The following is a 13,336-nucleotide window of genomic DNA, read 5'->3' on the forward strand; positions in this document are numbered from 1 at the left end:
AATTACTAAGAATGTATTGAAACTGTTACCAAGAATTGCCAAAGAGATATCCAGATAAGATGTTAAGTAATGCTTTTATTCAGAATATAATGAGTCTTATTTTAGTTCTGTCGCTCTCGCTCTCTCTCCCTATAATTTCTTAATCAGCTAAGTCACTTCCTTAACTTCCACTTAAAAATGGTTAATTGTACATTGAATCCAGATGTATAGGACGATCAGATAAATGCCCAGAGTGTAGGGTCCTTATGGGGACTAGTGAGAAATAAGACTGCTCAGGGGACCATGAGGGGCCTTTTGTAAGCTTCCTCTTCCATCTCATGCTTCTCCTTTTTTTCTGGAATGTCTTGGAGATAAGGAGAAGCCATCGAAGGACATTAAGCAGGAGTGTGACATGGGATTTATGTTGTAAAGAGATCACTCTGGCAGGCCCGGGGAAGATGAATTGAAATGGAAAGAAATAAAAGATGGAGAGACCAGTTGGGAGGGCATTGCTATGCTGGGCGGGACACCATGGGCAGAGGCAGTGGCAGTGGTATAGACGGGTAGGGAGAGATCAGAGCAAGATGCAGGTACAGAATCTATAAGACTGCAGTCGCTGATGAGCTGTGAGGGCGGAGAGGAGTTAGAGTCAAGTGCACATTGATTCTTACAGGTCTGTAATAAAATATACAGTCCCCAAAAGGCCTTGAGTTCCAGCACCGTTTTTGCCCCGGGAAGGAGGAATGTGCCTGTAAGCAGAGCCGTTGCACCGGTGTTGGCTCAAATTGCAGACCTTTTTATCCTTAGGAATGGAAAGTCGAGCTCTTCAGTCCTTCTGTTTCTCCTGCTTTCCCAAGCTGACCCTGTGTTATTCTACAGCCATCTTTTCCTGCCCCTCAAGTGTTACTTCACAAATCTTACATTTAGTGAAGCTGCTTGATTTTTCCCATCTCTCCTAACAAATGTGCTGATGATGTTGAGGGCTAATTGTATGCGATTTAATTTTCAGATTGTGATAATCATTATTGCTGTTTTTATTTTCGTTCTCTCTTCCCCAGGCATAGTCAGCTATAGATACTCAACAGAATTATGCCCTTTGGGGTGATTTTCAATTTTTTCACTTTGGGAGGCATATTTTTGTGTCAGTCATGAAGGGTTGAGATTTGGATTATTAAACACTTGAGCTCCTGGTTTCCGCGTTGGACCATTTAACACTTTCCATTTCCTTGTAAATGGAAGACTTAGCCCATCTGTGTGCTGTTTGGGTATTTGTGAAGACCTCATCTGATTTAGGCGAGTATGTGCCTGTCTTCCAAACCCTTATTCTATCGCTTGATGTACAAAAAAGCCTGCCATGGGGGAGATAAAAGAGAAGTATCTCCAGCATTCATGGGTGATTTACAGCAGCACCTAGGGCCTTTTCCTCAGCTCAGGGCCTGGAAAAGCATGTGCAAACAGTTTGTGTCCAGCAGTATATGGCCACAGCAGTGTGTTTCCTTGAAAGTACACAACTTATATTGCCACAGTCGCTGTCACCACTAGGGCCCCTGGAGGGTCAGGACTTGATGTAATCAGTTTTCTTCATCTTTAATAACTATTATTCTGTAAAGTGTGGAAATTGGCTGAGTTACAGAGTTTGAATTGATGCTCTTCTTTGTTTTAACCCTACAGAAATGCATCTTCTGCAGACACCGGGTTAAGAAAGTCTCTGGGGCCTGTATCCAATGTTCTTATGGCCGCTGCCCGGCCTCTTTCCATGTCACGTGTGCTCATGCTGCTGGGGTGCTGATGGAGCCTGACGATTGGCCATACGTGGTGAATATCACATGTTTTCGGCATAAGGTCAACCCAAATATGGTAAGATCTGCTCTCCCTTCCCTGATGTCAAGGCTGCATATGGGTTCCCAAATCCTGTACACCTTCCAGGGTTAGCGTGCTCCACTCTGTAATGTTACTCATTGTTGACATGTCTCTACTGTGAGTTCCTTGAGGGCAGGGATTGTACATTATTATTTACTAGTATTTGCCCAGGACCCATCAGTGTCTGGCACATGGCTAGACACAGTAAATATTTATTGAGTTGAATGAGTGAATGAAGAGATGAATGAATAAAATTCTTTATGCCTGTTCTGGTTTGAGATTGGTATACAGGGCTGCTGAATATGGTTGTACAGACTGTGCACTGCACGTATCGAGGATGGGAGTGGGATCATTTCTGGGAAGGGTGTGATGTGAAAGCACTGCCTGAGATCATGCAGTGTTCAATCCACGCACCTGTACGCTCTGGCCTTGGGGTTCTATTTCATCTCTTCTAGGAAACGAAGAACAGCAACACAGTAAAGGGAGAGGGAGGGTGGTCCTGAATGTTTGGGGCCTTGCTGCCTGAGATGAGAGAAGCTGAGGATAGCATGGAGGCCCTGGGAGAGGCGAGGACAATCTCAGAAAAGCAGAGAAGTAGAGAGATCAATTTTTTTGCCTTTTCCATTTTACTCTGGACTGAACCTATTTCTGGGAAAAGAGTATTTACATCAGTTTACCTGTCCTTGAATGGAATCTTTGCTTTGTTTTAATGCTCAGGAAAATTATGACGATGTAGAGATGGTTGCTATGCCTTGGTTAGCTTTCCAGTTCACCGTAATTGTTTTTGGCTGCCAACAAGGAGGCTAAAGCATCGTATCGACCTCAGCTTTGCTAACTTGCTGCCCTTTGTTATCCCTGGGAGGCTTGGCCACAGACATTTGCAGCCTAACATGCTTGTCCTCTGTCTGTAATAACCTCCCATGAGCAGCCTGCCAAGTTTCAGTATGGGCTTGAGGAGCCATGACCCATTCACAACAAATCTCTCAGCTTTTTAATGATTCCAGCAATTTCCATTGGCGTGTTGAGAGATACTTGATGTTTGTGGGTTGGGGCTCTATACGGATGTGTGTGAATGTGCAAATGTACAAAATGACATCACCAACAGTCACATCTATTTTAAAATTATTTTCCATTGTTTTAGGTCTGAAGTTGTGTATTCATTCATGCTTTTTCCTTAGTTTCTTGAGTTGATGGGCTCTTACTAAGAATAGTATCATGTATTCAGCTGAAAATACATTTTAGCAACTTTAAAAAATTATAGTAATAACACATTGCATTGCATTATTGTGATGCTTTGCCATTTACAATGTGTAGTCACTAGCATTACCTCATTGGTGACACTTGGGAAAGCATTTTGAGATGTGAACAAGGTCGTAACCTCTGGAGTCAGATTAATTGGTGTTCACATTCAGATTCTGCCAGTGATATGTGTGCAACCTTGTGCAAGTTCTTATCTCTGAGCCTCAGATTCCTCACCTACAAACAACAGCGTGGTTACCTCACCGTGTTGTTTTCAGTCCATGGCGCAGAGTAAGCCCTCAGAAAATGAGAATTGTGTTACTACTACTGCTGCTGCTGCTGCTGGCTTTGGTGCTACAATCCTGTGTGGACTGGGCCACCTGAGTAGTATTATCCCCGCTTCAAGGAGCAGAACCCCAAGTTGAGAGCAGTTCAATTCCTTGCCCAAATAGACTGAGTTAATGAGCAACAGGTGCTGGAGTGTAAATGCCTTTTCAGCCCATACTCTATTTGTTGGATTCCAAACCCCAAACCTCATATGGTGCTAGAGGTGTTCATCTAGAGCTGTGCTTGGGATCATACGTTCCCATTTTAATATTCCGGAGCTCTGTGGTTACTGATGATTATACTGAAGTTGCTATTAAAGAGATGCAGGTGTTTCATCAGGACGTCATTCCTCTTAACTGTGATGTGTGGTTCAGTCAGGTTTATGTTACTAGTGTGTTTCGTAAATGATGATGAAAAAGAAAATATTTGACTTTGAGGTGATTTAGAAACTACTCTCCCTTACAGACACAGTATAAGCTTGGTGTACTTTATAAAGGGTGGGGAAAACATGATATAATTTACAACACTACATGTGGCCATTTTTCCTTATGAGGGAAAGATTTTAATGTTCGTAAATTGCCTCTGCAAAGTCCTCTGGGGGAAGCACTGTGAATACTGGATTTCTGAAATATATTCCCGAAAGCTATTACTTATCCATTATTCTTCAATTAGACTCCAAGTATGGATTCCTCCCCAAAACGTTTGACAACTAACCAGAGGGAATTCATAGGATCTGGCAACTCTGGCTTAAGAGCATTGTGATTGCCCCTATTGCATTAAATGTTCTTCCCTTTTCAAGCATAAAAAAGTTCAAATTCATTCAAGTAGTTCTCTTTGTGTAAACTATGAATGCTAGGGCACGTGCTCCCTAGAGTCGGAACTGTGGTTTGTCTGTGCTCTCACCCGTGCCTTGATTATTTGGGAGTTATGGGCTGTTGCTGAATCATAGCAGTGAAGGCTATAAAGTTCAGGCTAACTTGGTAGCCTGACACAGAATAGAGGATGCCTGTACGATTTAGGTGAAATGAAGTATAATGCTGCAGTTACTTCAGTGGGATCTCCATTTTTACTCACTTTAGGGTTTTTGTTTCCTTTATTTTTTTGTTTCTTCCAATTATTTGCCTTTTGCATCAAAAAGGACTATTTTAAGTCAAATTCTGCTCTGCCATAAGTTATTTTAAATATAGCTTATTCAGTGTCACTGAGCTTTGAGTGTAAAATCATTCTGCATAATGGTATAAAAATTTCATCTGATTTATTATCATGCACTCTTCCATCAGACAGTAAGCACACTTTGTAATTAGAAAGGTAATATTTGAAAAAATAGGTAGCTTTCAAATTTTTAAAGATAGAAGGAGTGCACAGCTAATCTCTTATTATAATCTAAATATTAGTATGTATTTTTCAGTGTTTTGGTCAAACATATTTTTTATGGCATCTGCTGTCTTTCAAATGTAAGGTTTCATTCGTGTGTGCATGTGTGTATGCACATGTGTTTATGTGTGCAGTGCTGCGATCCAGTGTGACCTGTTTCCTGGCTGTATTTCTGAAGGTTCCATTGGATATAGTCCTAACCCATTTATGTGAATGTTGCACAGATGTTTGTAAGGAAAAAACAAAGAACACAATAAATAGTAAAATGGTTTTGAATTTGGGAGCCTTAAAAACTGACTTGTTCTCCAAAGCAAACAGTGAGCTACTCATAAATTATATACTTCCTGCAAAGTTCAGCCACCACAGGGGCCATCTCCTCACACCTGAGTAAACTAGACAGGTGTCCCATGGAAGGGGTGCCTGGGTAACGGAGGATGACCGAGGAGAGAAAGATGGCATGCACAGATTTTTTTCCCAAGCAAATTACTTCAATAAACCTTCATATTAGATTAGAATATTCCAAATATGCAGTGTCAGAGCACCAGAATCACTTGGACTTTATGCATTAATCCATTGCAATGAACTCTTTAATACAGTATCTTATAAGAGGTACATCATTTTTATCCTTAATAACCTCTCCTCTCGAAAAATAGGACATTTGAGGAATTAGGTTCCTTCATAGTTTTCTAAGTTGTGGCTATTAACATGGAGACAGACACCAATTCAAATAAGAAGAAAAACTTGTATAGAGAAAACAGTTTTTTTCCTGCTATTTTGTTTATTTTTTTCTTCAATATTATTTTAACTAGATCATATTTAACTAGATCATTATTTTAACTAGATGACTTAACTAGATATAACTAGATTAACTAGTATTTTGTCTTTTTATTTCCAGCAACTAGCGCTTGCCCATTCATAGAAGCTGCTTGGTATTAATTTGCTGAAAACTCTCTAATGCTAGGGAATGGAATTAGTGGAGAAGAAAGGGAACTAGTATTTATTGAGCATCTTCTATGTCAAGTGTATATTAGATATTTTAAATGTGCATCTTATTTCAAGGCAGTGTTGGTGTGGATAATGGAAATTAGTGGTTATGTTGGCTTCTGTATTGGTACCTCCCACTCTGGAAGGTTCTCTTGTCTCTTGTTATTTTGCCCCTCTGGCCATCCCTCTTCTTCTATTCTGGCACTCATCTTAGTAATAGAACTTGAGTCCTTGCTCAGCACTTACTGACTTCTTTTTCCTGGCCTCTGTGTCTTCAGGCCAGCTCCCCAGGTAAGCTTCATACAACTCCTTCCCTGCCATCACTATGCATGGCTCAGGACAGGAGGGGACTCCCACATTGCACAGGATCTGGTGAAGGGCTCGAAGCAAGGTAGCTCTTCTGGTTAATCTATGCTTATGTAACTAAGCTTTGGGTGGTAATGGGGTGGGGATACCTTCATCACTAACTTAATAAAACTTCTCTGTGGTTATGCAGAAACAACTCTCACCTCGCCAGCATGTGGAACAATCGATGATCAAGGCCCCTAAATTCTAAATCATGCAATAGCAGTTCTTATCACAGGAGAATATTGTATGACATGATTATCCTTTCAGTATCAGTTATTGAGAAAACACACAATGACAAAAAAACCATTAAGAAATCAATAACACTTTTATGTGAATTGTTTAATAGTAAAGAGAGTCTGCAGTGTTTCAGGTTTGTTATGGATTGATAGGGGGAGACCCCAAACACTCATTCCCACTGTAAATTCCCGTTTAATTAGCCAAGGATATAGAAATGTGGCAGAAATGGGTTGACCAGATAGAGTGGGAGTGAATGCAACCTGTCATCACAGGACTTTTCCCTGCACCCTGTCTCCGCTGTGAGCACATGCAGTTGCCTGTGTGTACGGTGCTGCCAGATCTGAAACAAAAGACATATTTTTGCTGTACCGCAGGCTTTTATACTTGGGACCCATTCAGGAAAACTGATTATCCATGCTTTTCATTTAATAAAATGTTTATAAACATGAAGCTATCCTAGTCCTTAAGCCAGAATCAAGGTCAACAAAACCACATATCTACTAGGGGAAGAAAGTAGACTCAGTTCCTAGATGGGTACCTGAGCAATATCTCCCTCCAGCTGTCTAGAATTCTTGAAAGCCTGTTTCGCCAGAGTCTACCTGTGACTCTGGTTTATGATTTTTATTCTAGTTAGTTCTAATAGGTTTTTTGGTTTGAAGACCAGAATTACATTTCACCATAAGTGTATGTTTCATTTCACCATATTGTGCCTCTTGAACCCATGATGGATGGTCATAGGATTATATTTTTGTAATTAGGCAGAATTTAATTAATTTACATTGGTAGGTAGGACTTTGCTTAGCTATACTTTATATTATTTCACCCTTTTGAGCATCATCCTGGGTTATAGCCTTTTATGGACCCAATGGGTACCAGCTGACCATAATTTTCTTCTTGATGCTCCTGTCACACTTTGACCAGGTGGATTCAAAACTAGGCAGTCTGCTTCAGAGCCCAGACTCTTAGCTGCTATACTCTATTACCATAATAAGATAGGTTAAATAAATATATGAATAAAATGTTTTGGGAGCCCAAAGAAGGAAGCCACTGATTCTGTTGGGGGCAGTCAGGTAGAGTTCATAGAGGAGGTAACATTTGTGTTGGTGCTAAAAGGAGAGTTTGAGTTTGCTGGTAAGGTAAGAGTAGTAATGATGTTTCAAGTAGAGGGAATGGCATGTGCATGAACTTCTGAAAGTCCTGATTTATCTGGAAAGGTTGAAGAGTTCAGTATGGCTGGAGTCTAGGACATGTTGAGATGATGGCGGGGTCAGGGAGAAGTGATGATAGGGGAGATGAGGCTGGAGAAGTTGGTTGGGTAATCAGAGAGTGAAGGCTTTGTGTACAGTGGAACTCCCCTTTTTATATGTTCCTGAATTAAAATTGAAAATTTCTCTCCTTTCTTCAAGTTAGGGAAATGAGCTTGGCTAAGCAAGGATCCATTTTTAGAGATGAGATGAGTGGCTGGAATGTGTATCCTTTCTAAGTAGATGGGCCATGGTGAGGTGGAGGTTGTTTTGGGGAGGCCCCCCAGGAGCAAGATCCACAGATAATTGATCCACCCCTTGATTGAGTGCAAACATAAGCTATCAAACAGCTGTCTCACATACGAATGTGCGTGCGCGCATACACACACCCAAACACACGGAGAGGGACAGTGCTGAGACCAGGCAGGAGAAGCTATTAGTTGTCTTGTTTCATGAGTTTCCCACTCTAGACACAGCTCCTTGGACTTCTCTTCATCTGTGTGTCTCAGGGCATTCCGTTGACTCCTTTGCCACTTCTTTAGGCATAACTTGAGAGTTCTCCTTTATCCTGTAGTCAAGGGTCTACCATAGGAGGTGTATGTTCAAGACAGTGGTAAGACGCTCTATCTTGAGATCAAGTGGAGGCTGATTGCAGAGTAGAAGAGACTGAGTAGATGCAGGGAAGCTAGTCAGGAAGCTGATGGTCTAGTTCGGGTGAGAGGAGATGGGAAACTGGATTTCCACAGTGGCCACGTCAGGGCTGAGGAGAAGCATCTTGGTTCAAGAGACTCGTTGGAGGTAGGCTCACAGGCCTTAGTAACTACTCAGATGTAGGGGGAAAGGGAGAGAGCGAGAAGTCTTCCAGGGATTACCAGATAAGTGAGAATTAGTCACAAGTGGGAGTTTTGTCTGCTTTCAGTGCGGCCTTCTAATGCCAGTGAATTTGCCTTGGCTCCAGCAGGGCTCATATGACAAAGGCAGCTGTGGGTTGAATCCATCCTTTCCATTTCCTTTTGTTTTCCCTCCTTTAGTCTAGAGCTCAATTCCATAGCTCAACTCTGTCCTCTTTTAGTTTCTCTTCCATCCTTTTAAGAAAGAGAATGAGAATTTAGCTAACACTCATCTAACAATGATGTGAATGGTGCCATTTCCACAAACCCTTGTGTCTTGTGTCTCCCAGATCTGGGTGTCTTGTGTTTCGCTGGCAGTGGAATTGTGGTGGTGGTGGTGGTTGTTTTTCCTATAACAATTTGAACATTGCTAACTTCCATTCTGTTCAGTAAAGTGTGTTATGACCAACTATACTCATCTCAGACTTGCATATAATTATCTGGTGTTTGTATATGGTTTGTTTCTTCTGCATAAGTTATTTTCCAAATGTCTGCTGAATTTGCACTGATATTGAAAAACAGAGTTCTGACCAAAGCAAAGGTCTGGGGTAAAAAATTCTTAGCAAGGATTAAAAAAAAAAAACAAAACAGAAATGTACAGTCATTCAGGCCTGAATCTGATCTCTTCCTAAATCAAACATACATTTTAAAAAAGAAATCCTTCACCTTTTTATCCATAGAAATGTTTTGTTGAGATCTCAGTCCATTCATCCCAGATGATAGAAAGTTAAGGCCAGATTTGCCTGGGAGGAGAAATATTTAGCACAGACATTTTAGAATATTTACATTTGGAACCAGTCTTTCCCTTGTTCACTTTATCAGGTAAAACCAGGGAAGACAGTGTTTTTCTTAATTTTATTAAGAAAATTAAATATATCCCATTTCCAACTTCTCTGTTTAATACCCCTCATTTCCGACTCCTACTGCTGCAGCCATTCCCACGGGAAGGCCGGGGTCAGTGAGCATAGAGCTTTTCTCCCCCTTGCCTTCTGTCAGGAGAACAAGGGCTTGAGTGGATCTGTAGCACATCCCCGTGGCCTGGGCCTACTTCCCTTTGGGGATCCCATTGTTCATGCCTTCTTAGCTCCTGTAGTTCGGGAGAACCATCCTGCAATCTGCTGGGCCTGACTGTGGGGCATAGAGGAAAAGTTCCGCTGACACTGACACTCTCCTCAGAAGCTCCCACAGTGACCTCACAGTCCCAGGCCAGAGGCTCTTCTGCCTCCTTTGAGCCCTCTTCAGCTTGCCCTTCTGTCCTTTCCCCCTTTCCAGATCTTTTTCAAAGTCTGGCCACTTGGTAAGGGTCTTGTACCAGTTTCAGTTTGGGCACCAGCTACAGCAGTTCCAGATCTACTGCTGATGCTAATTAAAGTGTTTCAAGGGGATTTTGAATTTGTGGGAAGAGGTAACAGATGCCTCCTTTGCCGATTCCAATTTTAAACAGCCTAGGATACAGAGACTAATCAGAACGGGGGGACCGTGCAGGCAGAGCAGAGGCTGAATGCCTTGGTGTGGCCCTCTTCCTGCCCATCCTTCCTTGGTGGGGCAGTGTCTGCGTGGGGTTGGCTGCTGCTGGATCTGAATAAAAGCTGTATTTTGCTACCATATAGTTGCTCTAAATTAGGGGTTTATATCTCCATTCTGGAAGAATTTACTCTTAGCAGTCTGGGCCTTTCCATTTAAGGAAAATTTGCAAGCAATTGGCTCTGGAATCAGACTCAGGGTCAGCAAGGTCACATCCTCATCTAAGGGCACAAAACAGAGTCAGTTCCTAGGTGGCTCAGAACAATATCCCTGCCTTTAAATACAGTCTTTCTCCAGACTCTTAATTTCTTATCCTTTAATCTGATCAGGTGAAAGAATATTATTTCAAATGTATTTCCCTGAAACATCCAAACGCAGTTGAAAACTGTTAGGACGTATGTTGTGTGGGACATCTCGTTTATTTTGCAGATAGGCAATGCTTACTCCTAAGGGCCTAAGGAGCCCCTGAAATAACTTTTAAGTCATGTTGGGGCCTGAGGCCTTAAGTGTTTTTAATGTGAGTGTTAACAGTCATCCTCTGTGGAGCCTTGATCATCAGGAGACCTCTTGTTCACAGCCTTGCCTATCTTCATCTCTCTCAAAATGTGGAATAATGTGACTCCATAGAAAAGAATATTTTGCCTAAACTTTATTCTGGTCTTGTAAAACTGCAGATTAATCCTGATTTAAAAAATTTTTTTCCAAAAAAAAAACAAATCTGTATCTTGGTACAGGTGTTTGGTTTTTATTGCAAAAGCAGACTCATCAGAATCCCCGGGAGAAATTTGTCAGTGTTATGTGTTTCCTGCTTGGCTCTGTTATCCTCACCACGAAGGACATCGTGGAACCAGGGACTGGTCGGCAGATCTAGGGTTCCCCTGCAAGGGGCCGACTGCACGAAGAAATATTTCCATGGGACAGCTGATACTTGGCAATATCCAGGACCACACGTACTGAGGAAAATTGTCTTCCACTCCAAGGTTACGTTTTTTAGCATAGGTAAGGTGTGTTTCCATGTGAAATACTTGCTCACTTTCTCACAGAATTCATATTTCTCAGTTCCCAGGAAATTTAAAGCTTTTCAGCAATTTATACTCCTTTATAAAAAAAATAATTAAGGCATGCATTGTTGTCTGATAGCTTGTTAAGAAAATTAAGTAGTGACACTAATCCCATATTTTAACATTGGTATTAGAGTCAAGCACCATGAATACAGTAGAGAAATATAAATGGAATGTGTCAACAGACACACAACAGCAAAGGGTATTTGACATTCCAACATCTTGTAAAGCATTAGAGGCAGGATTTTCAATTCCTTCATGTAGAAAACAGTAATTAGATGCCATAGTCATAATGAAATCCATAGATGCTGACAAAATGTATGAAGGTATAACTTTTTAAGACAATTAACTGCAAGCTATAGAAAAGGCAGTTATGTGAGATAAGTTCCAACATTTCTGTCTAAGAGGCTACTCTCAGGGTCTACATTATATGTCCACTTTCGACAAATATGATGTGTAAAACCCTGGGTTAACTAAAAAGGCCTTGTGAGGTCTCTTGTCAGGAAGCCAGTCAGCCTGGGGATCCCCTAACTTCTTCATCCTGCTTTTCCACAGAATGTTGGTAACCATCTTGGGCTCTGAAACATTTCTCACATGCAAATCAATACTTCTGTCCTTTGCAGGTAAAATGCGTGGTTTCTTTTTTTTTTTGTGAGGAAGATCGGCCCTGAGCTAACATCTGCCAATCCTCCTCTTTTTGCTGAGGAAGATTGGCCCTGGGCTAACATCCGTGCCCATCTTCCTCCACTTTATATGGGACGCTGCCGCAGCATGGCTTGACAAGTGGTGCATCGGTGCATGCCCGGGATCCGAACCGGCAAACCCCAGGTCGCCGCAGCGGAGAGCACGCACTTAAGCGCTTGCGCCACTGGGCTGGCCCAAAATGGGTGGTTTCTTGACCATTCCTTATCTGAAGTTGGCCTGTTTTCATTTTGAGGTATCATGCTTCCTCTCTCGTCTTGTTGTCTCACACTGGGTGTAGTGGGTCAGTGAAATTGTAGAGAGTAGTGTCTGAGGAACATAAGCAATTCCTGTTTCTACATTTTTCAATAAAACGTTCTTTTAATTTTTCTTTCAGCCAGGTTGACCTGGCACTCAGAAGCTTCTGCTTGGGGCAGAAGGCAGGGAAAAGTGACACCCTTTTCTTTGTGGGTGTTGGATGCTCTCATGAAGTACTTTCCATTTGGTTTGTCCGCCCTCGATTACTAGGTAGGCCTTTTAGTTCAGTTTGTCCGCCTTCTGCATACATTTCTCAAGAATTAGAAGAAAATACAAAATTTGCAAATTCTTATCTTAAACAACTTTTAATTGTACCTTAAAATCTCTTATGTATCTTTAACATGTATTTGGAGAAAAGAAGAGTATCCTTATTAGATACCGAGAGGTAGCTTTTGGGGGACCATAGAGATTAACCTTAGGTGTTACTTGAGAGAACAGGAGGGCTACAGGCATGACCAGGGAAGGAGGGGGTTACTGCTCCAGAGCCTCTCAGGTCTTTCCCTTCCCTTCCTGCCTCCACAGGAACCCCACACATCTCTTTTGCAAGCACAGTGCTGGGCACATAGATGCATTTAATTAACACTAGATAGACTGACAGATGGATATGAGCTTGCTTGATTAATAATGGACTTTAAAGATTGGGGATTATCCCCTTTGATTAACATTGGTGAGACAGCTAGGCAGAATCTGCACTACTCCCGCTGCTGTTGTGGTGGGCAGTGGAAAGCTTTTGGCTGACTTTTCTTCCACTGTTCCTTTGGCTATTTCTCCTGAAATTACAAAAGAAACAGGAAGCTTGCCTTGCTCCGTCTCTCTCTCTGATGGCTCACATAAGAAGTTTGTCTTTACAGAGCCAGAATTATTTGTTCCACCCTAATTTTCTCTCCTGTTCAAGGTAACCTCCCTGCTTTGTTGAGAGCACTGTATCAATATAGATAAGGTAGACAAAAGTAATAATTATAGTTAATATTTGTATACTGCCTTATATAGTTTACTGTGCCCTTTCATACATAGTACTTTATCTCATTTGGTCCTCACAGTGGTAGGTATTAGAATTGTATCCATTTTACAGATGATTGAAATGGAACTTCAGAGAGGTTCAACAGTCAGTGGAAGTTACAGAATTTCCAGGTCTTCGGAGTCAGAGCGCATGGCATTTCATTTAGACGGTGCTGTTTGGGCAATCACTTTTCCCACTTGAGACTATGGCTTGGATTAGCTTACATGGTTTCATTACTTACCTGAGCTTCCTTCTTGGTGGCACAGAAAA

General features: G+C 41.6%; 1 protein-coding gene across 5 annotated transcripts in view; it reads left to right on the forward strand.

Annotated features, from left to right (window-relative positions):
• The window catches only part of KDM4C (lysine demethylase 4C), a 389,693-nt gene that overhangs the window by 326,667 nt on the left and 49,690 nt on the right, over positions 1 to 13,336 (forward strand). For 3 of the 5 annotated variants that reach the window (XM_058565774.1, XM_058565775.1, XM_058565777.1), the window contains exon 18: positions 1,651 to 1,836. In XM_058565774.1, coding sequence (XP_058421757.1) covers positions 1,651 to 1,836 — 186 coding nt within the window. Of the gene's footprint in view, positions 1 to 1,650; positions 1,837 to 3,356; positions 3,459 to 10,740; positions 11,006 to 13,336 lie in introns of all 5 variants that reach the window. The other 2 variants (XM_058565780.1, XM_058565776.1) reach the window with 2 other exon arrangements.

This window comes from Diceros bicornis, chromosome 22, assembly GCF_020826845.1.
Source record: "Diceros bicornis minor isolate mBicDic1 chromosome 22, mDicBic1.mat.cur, whole genome shotgun sequence".
Classification (NCBI taxonomy): Eukaryota; Metazoa; Chordata; class Mammalia; order Perissodactyla; family Rhinocerotidae; genus Diceros; species Diceros bicornis.